At 41.5% G+C, this 23,366-nt stretch overlaps 1 protein-coding gene across 7 annotated transcripts in view; it reads right to left on the reverse strand.

Moving 5' to 3' along the window:
- Positions 1 to 1,623: 1,623 nt before the first annotated feature.
- Beta-spec (spectrin beta chain) overlaps positions 1,624 to 23,366 on the reverse strand; it is a 36,596-nt gene continuing 14,853 nt past the window's right edge. The window contains exons 2-13 of one of the 7 annotated variants that reach the window (XM_071776148.1): positions 19,801 to 19,989; positions 13,253 to 19,159; positions 13,072 to 13,163; positions 12,891 to 12,995; positions 12,563 to 12,705; positions 12,425 to 12,477; positions 11,795 to 11,851; positions 10,737 to 10,844; positions 8,773 to 8,919; positions 7,657 to 7,924; positions 7,396 to 7,578; positions 1,624 to 5,376 (exon numbers count right to left, since the gene is read on the reverse strand). In XM_071776148.1, the coding sequence (XP_071632249.1) occupies positions 5,373 to 5,376; positions 7,396 to 7,578; positions 7,657 to 7,924; positions 8,773 to 8,919; positions 10,737 to 10,844; positions 11,795 to 11,851; positions 12,425 to 12,477; positions 12,563 to 12,705; positions 12,891 to 12,995; positions 13,072 to 13,163; positions 13,253 to 19,159; positions 19,801 to 19,936 (7,203 nt within the window). In that variant the 5' untranslated portion in view covers positions 19,937 to 19,989 and the 3' untranslated portion in view covers positions 1,624 to 5,372. The remainder of the gene's footprint in view (positions 5,377 to 7,395; positions 7,579 to 7,656; positions 7,925 to 8,772; positions 8,920 to 10,736; positions 10,845 to 11,794; positions 11,852 to 12,424; positions 12,478 to 12,562; positions 12,706 to 12,890; positions 12,996 to 13,071; positions 13,164 to 13,252; positions 19,160 to 19,800; positions 19,990 to 23,366) is intronic. The other 6 variants (XM_071776149.1, XM_071776150.1, XM_071776151.1 and 3 more) reach the window with 6 other exon arrangements.

The following is a 23,366-nucleotide window of genomic DNA, read 5'->3' on the forward strand; positions in this document are numbered from 1 at the left end:
GACATATTTTATATGTAATTATGTACGAAAAAATCTTTTCCGTATACTAAATAATAAACGAGTATACTATTCTTTTAAATAAAACTCTTTTCTTCTTCTCTGTAAAAGTTTATTTGTCCTCGTTGTTCCATTCGACTGAAGAGGACCTTAATAAAAGCCAAAATTAGTTTCAACTGAGGAGTGATTGAAATGCACAGGAAATTCAATTGGAAGGTATTAAAATCGCATAAGAAGTATAATTGTATTGTCGAACGGACATCAGCGTCCATATTGGCCTTAATTTAATCTTCTATGGTTTCTTTCTCTCTTTAAAGATGCAGGGTATACAAAAAATACCACACTAATACGGAGCAAATGATCGACTATCTATATCGGTAAGAAGTCACAGTTACATAATATTAGACGATTGAGGACATGGTGTGTCTCGAAAGTCTCGATGCCACGATTTTATTACTGTTTATTACCATTATAGCACTATATATGATATTTTAACGATTTTTGAAACCTTCTAACATGGAGTATATATTGATAATTGGTATTAATGATTTACGAGAGCGAATTTCAATCAAACGTATAAAAATGAATAAGACGCATAAAATATTTTGTGCATTTAAATAAAACTTAAAAATTGAATTTGCCGCAAACTTTTTTCTTATTTTCCATTATAAATATACGTCAATTTTTATGAACTAACAGAAATTTCGATTTCAGGTTGATTAAAGTTTAAAATCATTAAAATCTCAATCCTCAAGGAACAATGAATAATAAATTTCTTCAGAATACATATGTAGTTGCAAAAATACCAAACGGAGATGCTCAAATTAAATGTATCGCTTATCGTGTTCGGAGTGCAGGACACATCGATGTAATTAAAATGATTTATTTTGCAATTCGCACACTAATCAATGAATGAACGTTGAGCTAAACGCGATTATAGCGCGCGTCGATATGCGATAATCGGAGCGAGCTGATTAATCACTGATAATCGTAAGACGAGAGAACAAAAATGCAAAAACAGCCTTGCCATTTATCTTTCATACCGCGAATCTATTTCGGAAGCTTTTTGTCCTAAAATGCGAAGAACGGTACAACACGAGGTAAACCCGCTTTAGACATGATATTCACATCAGATTTGATAGAAATCTGACGCGTTTGTTTTCTTGATGTGTTTTGTGTGTGCGCTTTAATATATATTTTACATATTTGTTACAACAATGACATAACTCAAAAATTGCAGAGAATAGTGAAAATTCAATGCACTGCTGAATAAACAGCTAATATATAGCTAGATATTTCTATTCCTCTACAATATAATTCATTATGCTAAAATCGCATTTAAAATATTACTTAAAATTTTAATAATTTATAACATTCAAATTTATTTTCTCCAAAACTTTAATTTTTTTCGAGTTATATTTTACTATTGCAACAAATGATATGTGCATATTCTAATTCTTCAGTTTCTTTTCGTATATTACACGGTACATAATATTATAAATAGGACTCTATCCTGAAATTCGACAGGAATTGTAGGATCTAAAATCGGCGATTCTTTTATAAATAGCTCCTTTTATAAACGTTTGCTAAAAAGTGACACTAGAATATATGTAATAAAGATCAACGTTTACTTTGTAGATTTATCTTTATTGATATAACGACAATGTAAACTCCGACTGCAACGCGAATAATTTTGCATCTTGCCTAACTTTAAATGTAGCGATCTTTAAAGGTCTGACTTTCCGATTCGTCATTAATGAAAAGGAGATATCCCAACACTGGGGGCCGAAACATTCAACGTGACTAAAGCGTATTACCAAATTACTCCTATCATATATTTGCATATCGCTTGCGCATCGATATCGCGCGTGTTGGCTTATTGCTCCGATCGCCTTTATCTCGCCGACAGTGAAAGGTAATATACTTCTGTAACAATTCCACATCCGTTGTCTAGGAGGTTGTCGCTGGCAACAAGAATCTCTCGTCCAGTTGCGTTAAAATGCTACAGGGGCGTGTATTTCGTGCTTTCAAGACGAAGACCGATCTCCTTTCTGAAATATGATTCCCTTATATGCGAGGCGTGTCCGTTCAACAACGATATCTTACCTTGCTCAGCCCGAGAGAAATAATAATCGATTGTACGAGGAACAGCGGACGGGGCGTTATCGCGCCACGGACGATTACGTTGTCAGTCTCTTTGCTTTCGTGTGGACGATCTAAAATTCGCGCGCGCGTTTTACCCGCATCTCTCCTCTCGAAATAAATCGACGGAGTCCGTACGGAGATTTTCGCGCGCGCGCGCGCCCATTCATCCCCGATAATTCGATAATTCGCGGTGGACGTAACTGGGGCGAGAGTTATCGCGGCGTAGATTCTTTTTTTTTTTTTTTTTTAAGCCTCCGCTCGGCTTCGCACGCCGCGCGGAAATCGATACCGTTAAAAATAGACAGCTGTGTGTTTGTGTTTTGCGCCGTCACGTGCCAACACGTGCTCCCGCGTGCATTCGGCATTTAACGCGGACCAATTTCGCAAACGCAACTTTGTGCTCGCAGTTGACGCAGTTGTCACGCGTCGGCTATTGTAATCGCGTAACTTGGCGAACCGCGCTCGCGCGAAGAGCGGGATCGAGGTCGAGCGAGCACGAACGAGCGCGAACGGACAGTCTGCCTCAACGAGCGCGAATGATATTTATTGGGATATTTATTGAGACAATCTGCTCGTTCGCGCGCACATTTATTCGTTTCATCTCGACTCGACTATTATATATGACTTAAACGATCGTCTCGCGATAAATAGAAAAGAATCGAAAGGAGAAAACGTATCGAGACGACTGCGATGTCTCATTTTCTCGTTTTTCCACGAGCTCGTTTGCTCGTGCCCGTTCGAGTTGTTGCTACGGTCTTTCCGCTGGCACCAATCACGCTTGATAGTTGATCGCATTTTATTTCTCAACGAAGCTGTAAAAAGGCACATTAAAAAATTACACGTTGACCTTAACGAAGTTTGAGGGTAAAGTAATCGGCGCGTATACAATTACATTTTCGTGTCTCGCACGATGACAATGATTAGGAATGAAGCGAGAGATTATCAAATCCGTTTTACAAGCGAAGACGGAATTCAATAGAGCCAATAATATGATTGTAGCGTTAGATATAAAGAAAAACGAGTACTTTTTCTTTTCGCTTAGAGAAAGATACTGTGCCGCAAATGCGTTCTAACGTATCGAGGATAACAATTTGAAATATACAACCAAACGTTTAATTTAAGCGAGTATTTAATGATGCATATTGCAAATTCTTTTCGTATTAAAGCGACCCCATCGAGTAAATGCTCGAGGAAATTTTCATTTAATGTTGCTGATAATCACTGATAATACATCTCGAGAACGCCGCCCAGACATTTTCCTTATTGAAAACATACGGGGAAGACCGTTTTAAAACGAAAAGAATCACCATGTCAAAAATTCGACAATTATTTTATATATATATATATATATATATATTATCTATTATAATAATTTTTATTTCTTATAATTTAATGCTCTTCATCGTTCTGTATTTATATATTTATAGATATATTTATATATAAAACACATAGCTATGACATACCAAATGTTGTGTTTGCTTAGCAATGCGACTCTGATATTCAATTCAATGTCCTTCGCTAAATGCACATGCACGAAATTATAAAAGCGGGTGTACGATCGATTTTGATTAGAATTATTCTCGCGGACATAATGTGTATGTATGCGTGTATATAGCTCCGTATATACAAGTCTCGTAATAAGCTTGGCTGACAATACAATTTTTCTATACGAACTTAAATATCCCAAATATTTCATGTGAGTCGCAGAATTAAGGAGACTATCGTAGAGAGATTACGTTTCGAAAGGACAAAGTACACACCGGATCGAGTCGCATCGAGATGAAAAACAAATAAAACGTAACATTTCCTCGCGCATTATCATTATAAAAAGCCATTACAGTTCTTTCAAAGTGTACACTAAACTAAAAATTGTTTCCAAAGCGAAGGAGCTCTTAGAACGTCTCAATAGAAAATCTCTATACTCTAGAAAGGAAAAAATAAACGTGATAAATATTTAAAAAAAAAAGAAAGTTAACAATTACAAAAGAGTAATGTATAGTCCGCGTGTCACGCCAAATGTCGAGTCGGAATCAAGTGAGATACAATTGATTCGCAACAGTGATATAATACGGCTATAATAATAATTTACCGTAAGCCCTCACTTAATACAAACTGTATCATTTGCGCGAGTCCAGAGGTTTTTAAATACTCTTGCAATTCTGCAGAATTATGTGATATATTGGGAGCGTGTAAAGGGGACAGGGGGATGGGAGGTGGGAAAATTCTCTCTCTCTCTCTCTCTTGTTAGTTATTACATTTTCTTTATAATTCTTCAATGCGGTATTCCCTTAGGGCGCTGCATATTTAACAATTTGTTAAAAGCTAATTTATATAATATTATGTCCCAAGTTAGTGTGGCTCTTAAAATATATGGCAGTCATCCGAACGCAAACAGACACGTTTGCAGGAAAAGAAGTCAAGTAAAATACTGCGGTGCGATAATATGATAATGAAAGCGATATATCCTAAGCGATCAACACGGCTGGAATCGTTCTCGCCCTTCATTCAGTATTGTCGGAGACTATATCTGCTCTGTAACACGAGAACTCGCGTGAAATGCAATAAAATGCATTGAAAAAAACGTTAAAATTCTGAACTCATCGTGAAGAATAATTATAAAAATCATCGTAAGTCGTGACTAAGATATATCTCCTCCAAACCTTCTTTGCGGACTCAACAAGATCGTCTTCCATCGTATAACGTTCTTAAAAAAAAAAAGAAAAAAAAAACATTGCTGAAGTATAAAAACATCGCAGCAACTTATAAAATACTTTGTACCACGAAGAAGACGTCATTCGTTTCATTGACAAGGAAATGATCGTGCATCTTAATGCGTGATAATACATACGTAAAATGTAATAGAATTAAATCCCGTGTCAAAAGTCTGATCACGCTAACGTGGGACATCGAAAATGTCGCTTGTTCTTCAACTAGCAAATATTGCAAAGTGTCCAAAATTCATTGAAGAACTAAATTTAATTAGACTTTCAATAGCCTACACTTGTAAATATCAACATATAACCGTTTAAATATCTCCGTTCTTCGAAAGTAGGCGTTTTCAAAGACCCGTTCAATCCGTCCTTCAATTCATTTCATAACACCGTGTGGCCATGTCTTCTAATTTTATATTAGCGTTGCTTTAACCATGTAGAGCGACGAAACATTTTTCATAAACATGATGTTGTGCAGACGCATTACGAGCGGCTTACACCGTACTTCACTGCTCCAGTTTAGCTGAAAATTAGTAAACGTGAAAGGTGATAATTATTTCATCAGGACAACCAATAATTGTCACTTCCAATTACTGCTTTTGTCTTACAATTTAGTAATCATATGTACATACGATGGCGAGGTTACAAGAGAAAGGATATACTATGTAGAAAATCAAAATCCTTGTAAATCATTAAAATGCATTTTACGATTTCTCAAGGTATTTAATGAGTTGCGTCAAATAAAATTTTATATTAGCAAAATTTAAATTAAGATAATCACAATAATTGGCAATAAATCATCGCTCGAACCCTCGAAAGGAAGTTCGTTATACTTGTTCTACTTTCAATTATTGCAACTTATGCATTTATACACTATTATTATTTATGAAATACATATGTTACACAAAAAAGATGCTACCATATAAGAATTTCAACGCATCGCGTAAATAATTATACATTACTTATAACTAATATGTAAAAAATAGCAAGTATATTGCGTCTTTAAGGAGCCACATATTGTGTAATATGTGTCTCGCACGCGTCTGAAAGTAGACGCGCGGACGATCGGTTACCTCTACGATAAAAGTTCCTGGGAATATTCTGATAGCAGAAAAAGCAATGAAGAATAAATGACGATGTCAGAAGCGGGTGATTGAACATAGCTACAATATAGAATTTGACAATGATACACAATAATCTGATTATCTACGTAACACACTATCTTATGCGAAATAAAAAAAGTATTCAAAATGAAAAGCGGATAGCTATGTATATGCGTATTAAAAAGCACCTATTTACGTCGAACAATGTGATGTAGAGAATAATTGCGTTTCACATATCCGTCGTTACTGCACGAGAATCTTATTGTTAAAGACAGTAGTAGATTCTCTGCAGAAATTTACATCGATGTGGAATCTCTCCAACTATATTATTCCTGTGGCGTATCACTCAAGCATTTTTCTCGTGAGATTTATCGGCTAAATATTTGTTTGGCGAAACACAGAAAGCTCTACACACATCCAAACCCTCTCGTTTCAGAGATTTTTACGTAATCATTCCGCATTCACAATTGGAAGAACATTCCTGTTGTATTTTCCCAGAAGCTAATCATAACGAAAGACCAAATAAAAAAAGAAAAACAATTGGAATGATGATCGATTAATAATCGTGCAATAGTGTACGACGGCAGAATGATCTAGAGGATTGTGTGTGCGACTCACCGCATTTCTAAATGTTGTTCCAATTGTGTACTGTTTCATACGTTCATTGGTATCGCTTTCTACTTTTTGGCTTTTCTAAAATATGATAAATGCAATATGATCGAATGCGATAGGAAACGACGAATGGATTTCGTATGATGTTGGAGTGAGGGCGCGTATCTTTTTCGATTCATTGGCTTATGCTTTACGAGACGATCGTCCGTCACTCGTGAATGACAATGACGATGAATAATGTTTTCTACGATAACCAAATAAAACGTTGGCTATCGTGTCGTCTAATGATTAATTGAAATGATATTTCAAACTGAAGAGAGCTGAAGAGAAAATCAAGAAAGATCATTTCGAAAGAAGAAAAATTAGTGTCGTAATATGGAATACGAGGAGTGTTGTTAAAAGGGAAGTAAAAAAAAAGTGATGGAAGATGATAAACGCGTATTTTTTTTTTATTGCTAACAGAATATTCTCTGTCAACTTCATCGGGACGTGTTCGAAAGGATGAAGCAAGATAATAACAAAGTAACACAGGCACCTTATATACAAGAATACACGTCTTGACTTGAAACGCTGCAAAACTTAATAATTCATACAATTCGTGATATAAATATTCGCAACATTGTCAGATATTGTAAAATTGTAGATTTAGAATTTTATTACGACGTAAGAGAGAATATTTTATTTGTCAACAGAATAGTTTATTTGTAAAATTTTTTTACACAATTTATTCGGTTTCGCTTGAAACTTGCGCTCAGTCAAATGTCCATATTATCTTGAAATTCTTGTGTACGATATTGCAATAGCAAAATTTCCCAATCAACACTTACTTTTTCTTGAGAGTGAAGAAACTACGCCGCTTAGTTTCGGCTTGTGTCGGGGCTGGCAAGGTGTGAGCCCTGGATGTGCTTGCACCTGATGTTCCCTGTGCCGCTTGATTTAACGCAGACACCCAATCATTCATTTCGGTATCGTCTTTGGCCTGGAACAGGAAGTCGGATCCGCTTTGCGACCTGTAAAGATAAAAACAAGTTTACGGTGATATCTACATCGCAGAATGCGCATAATTATATAACATCGAGTACACTGACTTGACTCGGAAGACATGTTTCTTCTTAGTGTAATCACTCGCTACGGTAATAGTTGCGCCTCGTAAGTCAAGAGGAGCCTCTCCTTTGTACGGTTGATCGGGTGAAGCTTTGTACGACTTCTGATCTTTATATACACATAAGCTCTGCCCGCGTACGACCATGTACACCTTGTCCCAGGAGCGATTGGACGCCTTCTTCGTCGTACTCTCCCACTCGTGCTTCCGCTGCAACGGCCCCTCGAACTCGTCGTCGCTCGGACTTCGTTGCTCTGGAAAAGGTAACAGGTTTTAACTATCTATTAGATAGGGAGCAATTTGCTAAAACATTTCAATAAGTAATGCATCATGAATTATTTATACGAGAGAAGAACGCCAGCCTGCGTCCCTTGCTTCGGATGGACGATAAAGCTGCAAATAATCAATGACATATTATTTTAATCATAACAACGCATTCGGTGGAATACACCGCCCCGTTATAACATTTCCCAGTTCCCTATTATTCTAATTTAGAGACCGCATTTGCTTAACGTTTGAGCTTCCCAACGAGCCAACATACACTGCATATTTATATTTATGACACTTGGAACAAAAACAAGCCCCAATTATTCATTCCTTTATTTGTTAGGCGTAATGCATAAGTGATAGGATATAATTTAGTTTCAAGAATGTCTTCCCATTATGTAACATATAATCATAGCAGCTGTCTTCTTGAATACACGGCAAATGATGAAATAATTGTTAAAAACCTACATAATTGAAATATGATCGATTAGTAAAGATATTAGATGCCAGATTCCACCTGAATAACATTTCGATATAGTAATTTAGAACTCCGCGAGTTAAAACCACACTAGTAGATATTATATTCCCGATTTCCTCGAGCAGTGACATCATTTATTTTCAGCCAAGCTGGACCACCCGTTTTCATACTTTGCGCTGTAAATATACGTATATAAAGCGAAGTTGGAGTGTAATCGCGCGAGCGACAAACAAAAATGTGTAAAAAAAAGTAGAAAAAAAAGAAAAGAATATTTGACGTTCAACGAACGAACGTGTAAGTGTAATTATTGCATAATTACTGCCTCGATCGTGTAAGTCTCTTTTCTCATTCACTTACCAGGAATACTGTGCTCATCATCACTCACGCCACTGCGATCTAAACTCGGCGACTTGGCGGACTTTCTCCAGCGGAAGCTCCTGAATGGTGACTTGCTGCGGCTCCGTTCCTTACGTCTTGAAGCCTCGGAGCCACTTCCTTTCGGAGCTTTACGACGTACGCAACACACATAACGTTCATTAGCTTACTTACGGTTGTACCCTAGCTTGTAGCAGAGATTTGTGTCAGGTAAACAATTTGCCGCTAATAGTCCTCATATCCACACGTGTTACGCGTTATTTTTTTTCCATGCTTTTCTAACTACATACAGAGAACATACGAGAATACACACATGCAACATGCTCATGCATAAGATGCCAAATGAGCAATGCATGCTCGTCAAACTGTATGTAACAAGTAGGAAGTACGTTTCGCGTTTATCGCATTATAATAGTTACGTTAATTTATAAATATATATGTAACATGTACAAATATTTGTTTTTCTAAATATATTATATATATATATTTAGAATTATTATATATATTTATATAAATTTAAATATATTTATATAAATTTCTTTTATTATTAAAGTATTTAATATTAAAGTAATTAATTTCTTTAAAGGTTTTAAAAGCTTTTTTTAAAGAGAAGTCAACGTGTGCTAATATTTGCCACTGAATGGTAATAAAAGTTACTTTTTATTTTCTACGACGATACGTCTCGTGTCTTGAACGGTGAAGTCTGACGATGAATGAAAAATAAAGTCGATCGTAAAAAGTTTCACGTATCCGCGACGATTGGCGACGTAGAAACATGGAATATGCAATATCTGGTCTCGAGGGACTGATATGTATCGGCTCATGTCGGGCGTAAAAAAATAAGGGATGAATACTTGTTGTGCGGAAAGGTCAGAGACGCCGCGCTCACCGGCGCCGGTGCAATTAATACCAGCGGTGTCACGACCCGCGCCACCCTGGTCGGCTGCCGCGATAATCGATCTAAAGATGCAGGAACTGTCGTCGCAGCATTTCGCGGGGAAATACCTGGTACTTCTCTTCTACCCGTGCGACTTCTCGTTCGTCTGCCCCACCGAACTTATCCAATTTAGCGACCGCATCGCCGAATTCCGAGTTCTTGGTACGAAGTTACACATTTTTCTTCCCCCGTTATCGATGTTAATGACGTTACAAATACGACTTTTCAGCAACACAAAGTCGATGAAGAGTACTTGTAAAAAAGAAAGATTCGTCAAACAAACGTTTAGAAAACAGACTTAATTATTTTATATTAAATTAGGTTGTTCTTTATCCCGAGTTTTTATATTATGACAATGTTTCCTCTTCTATTTTATCAATGCTAATCAATTCTCGCATTTTGCACTAGGCTCGGAGGTAGTAGCGATCTCAACGGATTCCAAATTCTCGCACTTTGCGTGGGTGACGACCCCGCGAAAGCAGGGAGGCTTGGGCGAGATGAAGATTCCGCTGCTCTCCGATAAGAGTCATCAGATAACGCGCGACTACGGTGTGTTAAACGAGAAACAAGGGTACGCGTACAGAGCTCTATTCGTTATAGATAGACAGCAGATCATACGCCATGTAACGATTAACGACGAAGATCTACCACGATCGGTGGACGAGGTATTACGAGTTGTCAAGGCTTGTTGTTTCGTGGATAAAAACGGCAATATATGTCCTTACGGGCCGCTGCCGACGAAGAACGCCTTCGGAGAAGAACCAGACTATTTCAGCACGAATTGATCTCGATCGCGTGTGAATCGCATTTCTATATCTGGGATTCCTCAACTATGAATATAATTTTTCGTTAATCATATGGTTTGCGTCAAAATAAACGATTGTTCAAGATTTGAATTGATCTTGAGCAATCACTCACGGTAATATCGTGGCAGCTAAGTGGCGGGAAATATTAATAAATGACCTTTCGGCACACATAGTTTGATATTTGAGTATTTGCGAACACTTACTTGTCGGCGTGCGGATACCATGCGGCGGAGCTTTCACAGATGTCGGCGTGACAGGCGAGGTCCCATCTCCATCCCGGAAAGACAGCTGTCTAGGTCTTTGTGCATGCACTACACCACACCAATCACAAAATCATGCTATGTATTACTCTTATGATACATCGTTTGTTAAATGCGTCTCGCGTATATATTCATCACGGTTATACCAAATTACAACGCGATTGCTGTGATTAATAGGGTAAAGGCGTGACTCGACGTTAATCTACAAGTTCAATGATTGATTCTTCACAGTGGTATGACCGTACGAATATTCGAGTAAATTCTATATGCAACACGTATATACGAATGATAGAACCCAATTTCGTGCTTTCATAGATCTAGAGTGATGAATGACGATTTCATGAATGTGCTTACCTTCCAACAAGGCATTATATTTCAACGTAATTGTGCAATAGACGAGAATGAAGTATAGTATAGTTAACAAAGGTGTACCTACCAGGTGAATGAAATGGAATGGGCAACAGATTAGTATGATCGAAAATTGAGACTATAATTAGAATTTCGCTCGATATTTCATTGTGTCAAGTTGTTATATGTGATTTCACACATGTGCGGTACCAAGTATCTAAAATGTTCGATAAATCGTGCTTTCTCGTGACATAACCGAGCTGCCAGACGACAGAAGGAACATCTCGGGCAGAATAACGGGCCATCACCTGCTAGAGAAAAAGTTAATAGAAGCAAATAGTGATTTATGCGGGCGAGAGCGATAGGTGCGACGTGGCTATGAGTATGCTGAAAGATACAAAATTATTGCGACGTATGTGACTTAACGCTAACGTGAAATCTGAAGAACAAAGCTATCGTTAAGTACTGCTATGAAGACGTGACCCGATCATCCATCCATCACCAGTTTGTGAAATTATGGGATACCTATACATAGGATATGATTCACTCGAGACTACAGTTTCGAAAGAGTTGCGGAGGAATTAGAAAGATGTACGCAGATGTAGAGACGTCTCACGCTTTGACAAGTTTCATACCTATCGCGTAACACTCACCTTCCTTGGGCTTGTCTTGAGGCTGTGGTGTACGTGTAGAAGCCTTGCGATGTGCCGCTGTAGTTCGTGCATTCCGTGCCGCATTAGGGTGCATTTCGAGTGGGTAAAATGAGATGACGTGGACGACGGATTTGATACGGATCGGAATAAGTTTCGGCGTGGGTGGGGAAAAGGCAAAAATAAACGTGCTGTTAGCGATGTCACACATGCTTATCCAGACAAACCGTATTCGTATATAATACTATAAGTCGTCAAAGTTGAATTTTACGTCAAAAGCAAGATTTCTCGATGCATTCGCGATTATTAGTCATGACAGAAGAAATGAAACGTTACTTTTGTTCCGCTTTTTCTCTTTCGGTTCACAATATTACTCTACCAATTGCAATCATTACCACGCCAAGTCAATAAAGAATTATACAAACATGAAAATACAATCCTATTAGGAAAAAGCACTCGACATTATATTCTAAAATAATATGCCTGTGTTATATACACCGGTTATTCTATATCAGCATCTTCAAACAGAATGCAAAACCGTAGACAGAATTAGAAGATGCGGTAAGTACCGAGAAAAGTCACAGTTTCGATTAGTAAAACCCAAAACATATCCATTATGTGTAATTATATTACCGTGTCCTTCGTCCTCTCCGCGTTCTCCACTTGTTGCCCCATCAGTCTCAGCTCTACAATAAAGAAAATTCATTCATGAATTCATTCACGATATATAACGCAGTTGGCATAGATTGCGAAAAGATATTTATGCATTACCTTTCGCTAGGTGGTTCATCTGGACTAGTAACGGGTGTCGCTTTGGCCAAACGTGCAGCCTCCGCCGCTGCCGCTTCCTCCTTCTTGCGTCTTTCTTCTTCCTCTCTTTCTTGTTCTCGTCGTTTTAGTTCTTTCAATTCGAACTGCAGTAAAAAACGAAAATTTTATTTCTATACACTTATGATACGAGGGAGACAGAAATATACATTTTATCGCAGAAAATGTACGAGTTTAAACGATATATGATACAATAAAAAGTATTTCAGTATTTTACGAGCTTTTCGATTACAATGTTATTCAGTCATATATTTCCTGTGAAATTACTTACAGTAGTAAGTCGGTGCAAGGCACTAAACCTTTCTTCTTGTGCAGCTGCCGATTTTTCGAAAGCCTCGTGTTTCTTGATTAAATTCTCAACTTCGTCGATAGTATGCTGTGGAAAATCGTAAATTTTTCAAACAAGATTCGATTATATAAATTCGTATTTGCGCTCCAATGTAACTACTTACACCAAGCTCCTGGCTCATAAGATACGGCTCTTGAGCGATTAACCATGCTTCAGCAACTGCCGCATCTCGGGCAAACTGATAAACTTCCAAAACTGCAGCAAACACAAGCAAAGCGAGTATTAAATACAATATATCATACAAGTACGCAAGATTAAAAATTCGAACAGTAAGTGCAACTTACTGAGTTGCAAGTTCTCCCAACGTTCCTCCCATCGGTGTAACAGTGCATTCCTGTGATCGGTCAACGCCGCTAATTTCTCCTTTATCTGCGCGCTGGCGTAATGATTCCTAGCTAATAGATCCTTTCCGAGATTAATGCACGCCATTAGATTATCCTCTCTGGCATCGATCTCCGCCTTCAAGCTCTGATGGTTGTTCATCAGCAATTCGACGCCGGCGACGTCGCGCGGTTTCTCGGACGTGTTCATCTGGCGCACAACGTCGTCCATCCAGATCATCAGAGTCCTGACCATGTTGAAGAATCGGAAGAGATCGCCGGTGTCCTCCAACTTGGCTCGTCTACCCTCGCACAACGATTGCAAATTGTTCCACGCCGCTACGACCTCGGCCTCGCGATTCGTGATCTCTCGCGCTTTGTCGCCCGCGTAGCTCGCCTGGAGTTTGGCGGACTCCTCCTCGATCTGCGTCACCTGATTCTGCAACGTCGACAGGTCCTGAATAAAGTTGGCGTGCTTACGTTGAAGAGCGGACACCGAGCCGGCGTCGCGACCCAATTCGTCGGACATGGCGTTTTGTTTCTCCAGGATTCTGCCGAGAACATCCTTGCAGTCGTGGAAGAATTTGTGTAACTCGCGACTGGCCACCAGCATCTGCGTACGCGTCTCGATCAGTTCGAGCAGATCCTGCCAAACCTCGTTCAAACCGTCCTTCCACTCGGCGATCGTCGCTGCATCGGAATGACCGGTGGCGATGAGAGAATCGGCGATTTCATTCACGGCGTTCACTCGCTCGGTACCGATCGCCGCGGTGTCGCGCGCAAACTCCTTGAATCTCTCCCACAGTAGCGTCACGTGATCGTAATCCTGGCCCAACTCATGGCTACCGGCAACTAATTCTCTCTCCTGGATCCATTGCTCGAGGTCGTCGACTTCTCGGTTCAGCATGAACAATTGGAGTGCCTCTTCCAATTTGGCGCGTCGTTCACCCGCCAGATCCTTCAAGCCGGCATACAACTTGTCCACCTGTGATTGTTTCACGGCGATCTGATCGGCCAACGGATGCTGATCGTTTATTAGCTGCCTAGCGGTCTCGCCTAGCTGACGAATCGTCTCCGCGTAATCCTCGACCGCGTGCTCAAGCGACTCGTGCTTCTTCATCAGATTCTGGGCAGAGATCTCGTCCTTACCGCGATCCTCGACCATCATGTACAGCTCCTGTTCGCTCATCCATGATTCGGCCTCGGTAGCGTCGAAGAAGTATTGCTGCGCTTTCTCGTTCTGCAGTAGATGTTTATTTCTATCGTCAACCGCATCCTTCAGCTCGCGCCACTTCTCCGTTAACTCGGATATCAATTTCCGGAACTCGGGACTGTCCTCGTGTCCCTCGTCAATCAACTTTTGCCCGTTATTACACACTAAGTTGATCCTTGGCTCGTGATTCTCGATTTCCGTGCGCAACGACTGATTCTTCTTCTTCAACATGTGAACGTTGAATAGCGAAGTTCCATACTCGTTGCTAGTTGCCTGCGGCATCTTCTCCGCGATCCACAGTTTCTCATCCTCGACGTCGCGTCGGAATTGGAAGGCCTCCTTCTTCTTCTCAAGATGCCGTTGACGATCGATGAGCGGCGCCTTGAGCTGAGCGAATCTCTGAGCAACTTTCTCCTTCTTGAACTTGATCTCCTCCATTTTATCATCGGGTACTGTGCGTTGCAAATGTTCCGCCTGTTTGTCCAGCTCGGTAACTTGTTTCGCTTTCACCGCCATTTGAGTCTCGATCATCTGTTGCTTCTGCATCAGTATGTTCACAGATGCCAGATCGGAACCGGTATCGGTGCTCTCTATCTGCTTCTCTAATTCGTTCATCCAGGAATCAATGTCGTCACAAGTCTGGTGTATCAAAACCTCGCGGTTCGAGTCGAACAATCGCTCGCCCTTGTCGTGAGTCGTGGTCTCCAGATCGACAAATTGTTCCGCCAATTCGGCTACCTTCGGTTTGATAATTTCGGCCAGATCCGGTTTTTGTTGAATCAACTCGTCCGCGGCTTGCTGCAACTGCTGCAAGCGGTCTTTGTTGCTGGCGATTTCTGCTTCGAACGCCTGGTGACGCGTCCATTTGCTGTGAATGGTCTTTGCGCTTCTGTACGTCTCGTCCTGAGCAGTGATATGTTTCTCCTGCACCCATTCGCCGAGTTCCTCGCAATCTTGCAGGAACATCTGCAATTGAAGCTGGTCCTTGAGTTTCTCCATAAGTAGATTGGCCTTCTCGCGATTGATCCGCCGACGGTCGTTGATGTTCTCGGCCTTCTTCTTCACCTTATCAGCCGCGAAGTGTCCCTCATCGACCAAACGTCCGGCGAACTGCACGACCGAATTGATTTTCTCGTCGTTGGCGTCCATGGTGGTCATAAAGGCCTCGTGTCGCTTGATCATGTGTTCCGCTTGTTCAAAGTTCGTCGGCGTCTCGTCTTTGGTGAGAATGTGTTCTTGCTGCGATAGAAGTACCTCCGCTTGACGCGCGTCTCGATCGAACACCTGTAGATTCAAAGAGTTGGATAGCAAGTTCTGACGATTCACCCACATCTGATGCAACTCTTCCCAGCCCATCTTCAGCGCATTCAGTCTCTCGCGCAGGAACATATATTGGGTGTCGCCATCGCCGGCCTCCGCTGTCAGCCGCTCGCCATACTCCATCATCTTCTGGTAATCGTCGGTGTAATTGTCGATCTCCTCCTTTATGTTCTGATGCTGCGTAAGCAGCTTCTCGGCATCGGCGAGGCTGGTCGGAGTGTCCTCGCTGGCAACGTCGGTCTGCGTTTTCGTGAGCCATGCCTGGAAGTGATCGAGGTCGCGCAGGAATCGGTGCAGATCCCCGGCCTCCTCGAGCTTGGCATCGCGCTCTTTTAGCATCTGCGTCAACTGCTCCCAAATCAAATGAATCTGTGAGATTCTCTCGCGTATAACCGCAGCCTCTTCCGGATGTTCCTTCTGTATGATTTCCGCCTCCTTCTCCAGAGCGTCTAATTTGGCCTGAATAGCCGCCAAATCGCGTTCCATGCCGCTCAATCTGCGCTGCAGTGTCATCACGCCGGTCAAATCCATCTCCAAGCTGTCGGTCTGCTGTAGAATTCGCTTTTTGTCCTCGATCCAGGACACGGTCTCGCGACACTCGATGTGGAACGTCTGCACGCCGTGTGCAGAGTTCAATTCCTCGCGCTTGCCCTCCGCTTTCTCGCGCAGCTCGGCCCACTTCTGGTTCAGCTCGTTCTGTCGCGCGATTATCTGTTCCGAGTTCGGATGTTCGACGTGCAGCAACTGCCTGGCCAGCTGATTAACCACGGCGACGCGGGATGCGTTCGCATTCATCTCCTTCTCGAAACCGTTGTAGCGGTGCTTCATGATCTCGACGTCCTCGATATCCTTGGCGGGCACCATCGTGTCCAGCATCCTGTTCTTCTCGCCGATCCATTGTTCGACTCCGTCGGTCTCGCTGAATACTTTGTACAACGACAGCGCATCCAGCAGTCTTTGCTTACGCAATTTGGCCAGCTCGAGAAGCTCCTTGTACCTGTTGTCTATCGAGGTCAGTCTCTCCAGAACCTCCGGCGATTTGGCGTCCTGCTCGCCCAATGTGGATGCCTGCTGATGAAGTTGGTCGATAGTCGTGGCATAATTCTTAAGCTCGTCCGTTACGTCTTTGTGCTTCTTCAACAACGACTGCACATTTGCCTCGTCTCTGCCGACATCCTCCGACGAGACGAGTCGCAAAGTGTCCAACATCCAAATGTCTATGTCATCCGCGTCTGCGAAAAGCTGATGATAGTCTACTGCTTCTACGAGACGCTTTCTCCTGAAAGCCGCCAAATCCAGCAGATGATTCCACATAGCGAGAATCTCCTGAAGTCTCTCCTGAATGCGATCGGAGCCGAAGTGTTGTTGCCGGACTAGCTCGTCGCCGACTGCTGCGACCGACATCAACTGCGGTTCGTGCGACTGTATCTCGTTCTCCAATGCTTTGTGCTTGGACAGCAGTAGGTTGATGGTGGTCAAGTCATGACCGATGTCGCCCGTGGATACGATCTGTTCCTTCTCCTTTATCCAATTCTCCTCGTCGGCCATGTCCCAATAGAATTGCCAGAGTTTCCGAGATTCCTCGAGCCTGGTACGACGCTCGATCGCTAACCGCACCAACTCGGCGTACGCGTTCTCCAATTGTTGCACGCGCTCGACGATGATGGCCGGATCACACGGTCGATAGCCTTCTCCATGCTCTAGGAATCTCTGGCTCTGCTGAACGACGGCCTTGACTCTTTCGCCAAGCACATTGATATCTGCTTCGACGAGAGAGTGCTTTTGCAACAGATCCTCCACGCCCATCAGATGTTTGCCATAATCATCCGTCAACAGTCGCAGCTTGATCTCCTCCATGCTGTCCAATATGTATAACATTTCCTGGAAGTTCTGCTGCAGCTGCAAGGAGAGTTCCAGCCGCATCCGCCTGGCGCGTAACAATTCCAGAAGATAGTTCCATAATCGCAGCACGTTGTCCTTGCGAGCGTTGATACGCTCAATGTCGTGATAGTTCTCCGCCTCAAGCTCCTGCGAGACCGCCATGACTGCCTGCACACGTTCCTCGTAGGCGAAGATATCAGTCTCTATAGCTTCGTGCTTCTTCGCGGCGGCTTCTACGGCAGCGAGATCGAAACCGAAGTTATCCTGCGATACCAATCGCTGATTCTCTGACAACCATGTCTCGCGCATGCTAGCCTTCCGGTTAAATCTGGCTGCTAACTGCTCCAACTTCTCTTGTCGAATCAGTTCTTCGCGCAGAGCCAATTCCCGCTCGTGTTCAGCCTTCTCCAGTCTCTCCCATGCCTTGTTGATGTCCGATATCATTTTGCCCTCTTTGGGCGTATAGGGCTTCTGATTATTTGCGCGCATCTTCGATTGTAGAGTGAACAACAGCACCTCGAGATTACCTTTTTCCACAAACTTGGGCGGTTTTTCTACCGTGCGATAATTCGAGAACTGCGAAAGTTGCGATTGAACGCCTACCAGGGAATTCGCGAACCTGCGATCACCGAGGGCCTCTATCGTGGCTTCAATCCAGCGCAACAGATCGCTGGTGAGACTCTCGTATTCGTGTATCATACGGTCGTTCTCCATCGCGATACCGACTACTTTGCCGATCCTTTTACCTTGCACGGTTTCTTGTTTCATCTTCGAGAAATAATGATAATACGTGACAACGTACGTTATGATGGACTTTTCATCCGGATGATCGACGAAGATATCCTCGGCATCTAGTAGCTTCGTGAGCCCAAGCTTGTCCTCTGCGACGTTAAAGGCATTGTTGAGATTGTAGATCGCGTTCGACTTGGAAAGCTTGTCGAACTGGATCAGATCCGGACGGTGCTTGTGTATGATCGCATTGAATGCTAAACCGTCCCGCCACGACGTCGTGAAATTTCTTACGTTCACGTTGTGATAACCCGCGGTCTTCATCTGACACCACAATAATAACGCGTCCTTGGCGGATTTGGTCTCCTGATTGTCGGTCTCTTCAATCGTGATGTCCTGAATCTGGAATCGTAGGATTATCGTCCAGATGAGACCCAAGCTAAGACGTGGATTTCCGTCGACGATGTCGTGGGACCCCATGTTCTCCAGGTGTACCCTCTGCTCGCGCAAAAACTGCAGCGCCTTCTCCACGTTTTCCAGGCAGTGGATGCGCATCTTGCCCTTGGTCGGGCGCGGTAGACGCTCACCCGACAAGATCTCCAACAGCCTTATCAACATCTTGCCGTCTCGCAGATCGACGTACAGATCGCCGATTCGGCACGAACATCGGACTAAGTGGGAGTTGACCCATTTCTGGAAAGTCTTCTTTTGCACTAATTCACGCTCACCTGGTGAAAAAGATCACACAATGTGCTAACTTTAAAACTGATTTTAGATATAGCTAAATTATCTAGTATATTATTCGATAATAACTAAATTAAATTAAGAGATAAGTTTTAAATAATTAACGTAGAGTTTCTATACCTCGGAGATCGAGCACGACTTTATCATAACTCATTCTTAAAGTTAACGATCTGCGATTCTGATATTTATTTCTCACTTACACAAATAATCAACATTATTCTATTCAATAATGCTTAATAAGTTTAATTTTCTATAATGTTCAATATACATTCAACGTTAGCTATACATCTCGACCACTTTCAATCTAATCTGAGAAGAAACTGCTAGAAACTCATGAAGTTATCGAATTTTTAAAACGATTATCAAAAGGATGTGGTTGTTTGATAATCCCAACCGTAATTCTCTTAAAGCAATGCAATGTCCCACTATCACCATTCATCATTATTACATTATAGAATGTTATGACAAAGCCGAGCTTTAATGCACTCATTATAGAATCAATGAAAACAAATCGCACTATCGTCTTTTGCAAAAAAAGAATAATAATTGTAAAAGACATGAAAGAGAATTGTGATAAAGTATACATGAATGAAGCAATTGAAGAAGAAAATCGACAGTTTCGTACCAGCTAGTGCCTTGATACGTGAGCGTTCGAAGAGTCTCGAACTCGAGTTTCCCCCGTCGTATTCGTACTCGTCGACAATCTCTTGTTGTAGCGTGGGGTCCCAACCCCCGCGCACCACCGAGATGTCGGTCGTCATTTTGTCAATCAGACCAACAGCTCACTTCTGCCGAACCCTTAAAAAGGGTGCACCTGAAAAAGATTACCATAAATTCATTAACGCGAGAAACTTGTAAAAACAATTTATATATTTTTCCTCTTTCTTTTCATCATAATACGTAAATAAAAAATATATTTTATAAATTTCTTTTTAAATATATGGAGGGGTAAAAGCCATAATGGTGTAAGCCAATATCTTAAAAAATTTGACTTACACCACTATAGCTTTTACCCCTCCATAATATTTATGTTATAAATATTTATAAAATCACGTCTCCATTTGTTTCGTACGCGGTACCACGTTTCCCAAACCCTTGTTCCAAATGCTGAAATATTTTCCGCAATTCTTTATACATATTCTTATACTTTAGATGTAAAGAATATTAAGCGCTGAGAATATCTAAGACCTGCACGCCTAGGAAGCGCAAACCACGCATAAAATGCAAACGGGGACGTGGTAATAATCATAAGAATTTCTTCCTTTTGCTGCCCACGCGGTGTAATGGCAAACAACGCGATGCACGGTACGTGTCTTGGCAAGCTAGTCAGCGCGCTGTCACGTCAAGTCAATCTTCGTACAGATAAGAATTGCAGAGTAATCTTATCTTCTTGCACGGCGGGTCTAACGATTAATAATTGGGTAAATAGTAGGGACTTCGAGAGTGATTAATGTTACGCAACACTATTCTATCGATAATAGTGCACAGTTGCGCATACGCCCACGCGTAATGTAGGTCTTTCATTTATCTTCTTTTTCTTCCAATATACGCTTCGCTGATCTGAGACACCTCTCGTACACGTTACTTTTCTTCAACACTCGGCGTTACAGCTCGACCGTGCAACGTACAACGTATATAGATATTTGTTTTTCACATCATAAAAGTTTGTATCTTTGGTATCTGAAGGTAAATACTGATAAGTCGGTTTTGAGAAGCACTGCAATAAATAAACTTCAGCGCCTGTACTATATGGATTAATCGTAGTAAATCTGATTCTCCGCGTCAGGTCTATTGTTAGAGCATTTACTAAGTCATATATTTCCTTAAATCGACACCCACAGGTCGCGTTATATACAGGGTGTCCCGCGATAACCGAGTAATCTATGTTACTTCTATATTTACATATCGAGAATCAGCTCCTTTCTAATCGTATTGTTTATTGCGAGACACTAATTAAAAATTCTATGCTCAACATGGTATAAAAAAAGTTTGTAAAGAATGTATTGTATCGCAATCGTCGTTCCTAGCAAAAATTCATCTCTCTTTTTTTTCCACTTTTATTACTCGCATGCTCGCGTTTCTGAAATCATGCAGTCTCTCTCGCCAGCTAATTACAACGCTCTAATCGCCGAGTTTGCTATCGGAGTCGCCGGATATCAAGACGATGGCAACGTTCTGTTAACGCCCGCGGAGTACATGTCTCTAAGTATATTATACGTGCGTTCATTTAATAGATAGCGTTGCCGCGCTCGTCTCCGCGTGGGATACGCGACCGCCTCGCTCGCCGCGACGATTACATCACGCGAATGATGTCACACACGCGAAATACACATCGCCGGCAACGGCGTCGCACCGGGCCCCGCAGGAGGGTGACTTAACGGGAAGGTAGACGCTCGCGCCGCGGCATTGGCGTAACGTCGACACGGAAACTCGCATACAGGATAAACTTGGAGCAAGTGCCAAGCAGACTTTAAACGTCTTACATTTAGATATAAAGAAACAAAGATCGATAAAAAACGGATTCAATCATTTGTCTTTACTTCTTCATGTCATTGAAAAGGTTTGCGGAGTATCCAAAGTCTGGAAATGTTAGATTTACACTAAAGTGGTAAATATATTAAATAATCTATCTAAATTGTCTAATATCACCGTAAAAAAAGTAAATGTAAAATGACACGGATAATAGGTACAAAAATCATGCAATTTATAACTGAAATGTGTATATGCATGTTCATTATAAGTCACACGATATTTATTCTCTGTGTCCGCATAATTCTGCATGCTATTTTTACAACATTGCAGAATGAAATATGCGAAATACAGTAGCACGTGTCCGATAATTTAAAATTTAAATGCATGCTAAGTTTTTGTGGCAGAAGAAGAAAATTATTTCTAGATCTATAATTAAAGGTATGAGATCAAAAAATGTTTTCTGCATCGCCTTTCATGTTATAATTAATTATATGTTAATGAAAAAAAGGAAGTAAAAATATATGAGCAAAAACGAATACTCTGTGTAAATGAGCATTAATCGCGTTCTCCCTAAACTCACGCAAAGAGCAGCATCACCAACATGATTCAACGTTAAAAGAGAACGTCATAACGAAGGGTGACGCCTGATTAACCGCGTTGTCTAATTTACGACGATCCGTCGCAAACGATGTTTACTAATTAGTTCCGATAACGCGGCGGACAGTTGCATCTGCAGCTGCACGAGCGAGCGATATCGGCTTTTCTGTTTTTCTTTGATGAACCAAATGTCACAGGTAATACACGCAGCAGGTCGCGGACGTTCGGGCGCGCGAGAAGCTCAAGGAAAACCGGAGTAAACAGATATAGGTGTCTGTCTAATGATGAAAACGACAAACTGAGAAAAGTAGCTTCACGGCAAAACGCATCGGACGCAAACACGATTACGTCACCCTACTGGAATTAAAGACGCGCTGTTCACAAAATTACACGACAAGTGTAAAAATTCATACGGCTTATACTTGAATACATCTTACATTTTTACACGTTTTTTTCTTACAGCATCGCAATTTTTATTACATCCATTACGTAACTGTACGTAACTGTTTGGCATTTTCAATCAACGAGAGCGTCCTCGAAGCGTTATCGTCGCGCATAAAAACGCAAATGAAATTTATATCGCTTGCTGTCACGAGGTTATTACATCTCTGCCGAATTACATTACATCAATTATTACATCTGAAGAAGAAAAGGAAAAAATAGAGACAGAAGCGATGTAAGTCTTTTCGCACGTCTAATCCTTTCTCGAATCGTTAATAATGCCGATGCGAAGCGAGATCGATTGCTCCGCGACGAAATCGACGTGTTCTCCACGAGCGACAACGTTGAAAGCCTGGAGAACGCGGGTATGAATGGCATTCTTAAATGTCTGGACAGTCATTTACGTTGAATTAAGAGCAATTACGCGAGTGCCGTCATACTTAACGGCCGGCGTAGTGGGAACGTACGTACAGATTAATGCCTTCGTATCTAGTGGGCGGGGTTGAGATGAATCACAAAGTGAATGACACGATAATAGAGGAAGGTTAAGTTTACTGGCACTTTCTAACACTTCTTCGGGAGAGGCAGTGGAGAACGTAGTCCCGAAACCTCCTTTTTCTGAAAGAGTTTATACATCACGGACAATTTTTAAATATTGTTTTTATTCTTATGATAAAAATA

The sequence above is a fragment of the Temnothorax longispinosus genome, chromosome 4 (assembly GCF_030848805.1).
Source record: "Temnothorax longispinosus isolate EJ_2023e chromosome 4, Tlon_JGU_v1, whole genome shotgun sequence".
Taxonomy (NCBI): domain Eukaryota; kingdom Metazoa; phylum Arthropoda; class Insecta; order Hymenoptera; family Formicidae; genus Temnothorax; species Temnothorax longispinosus.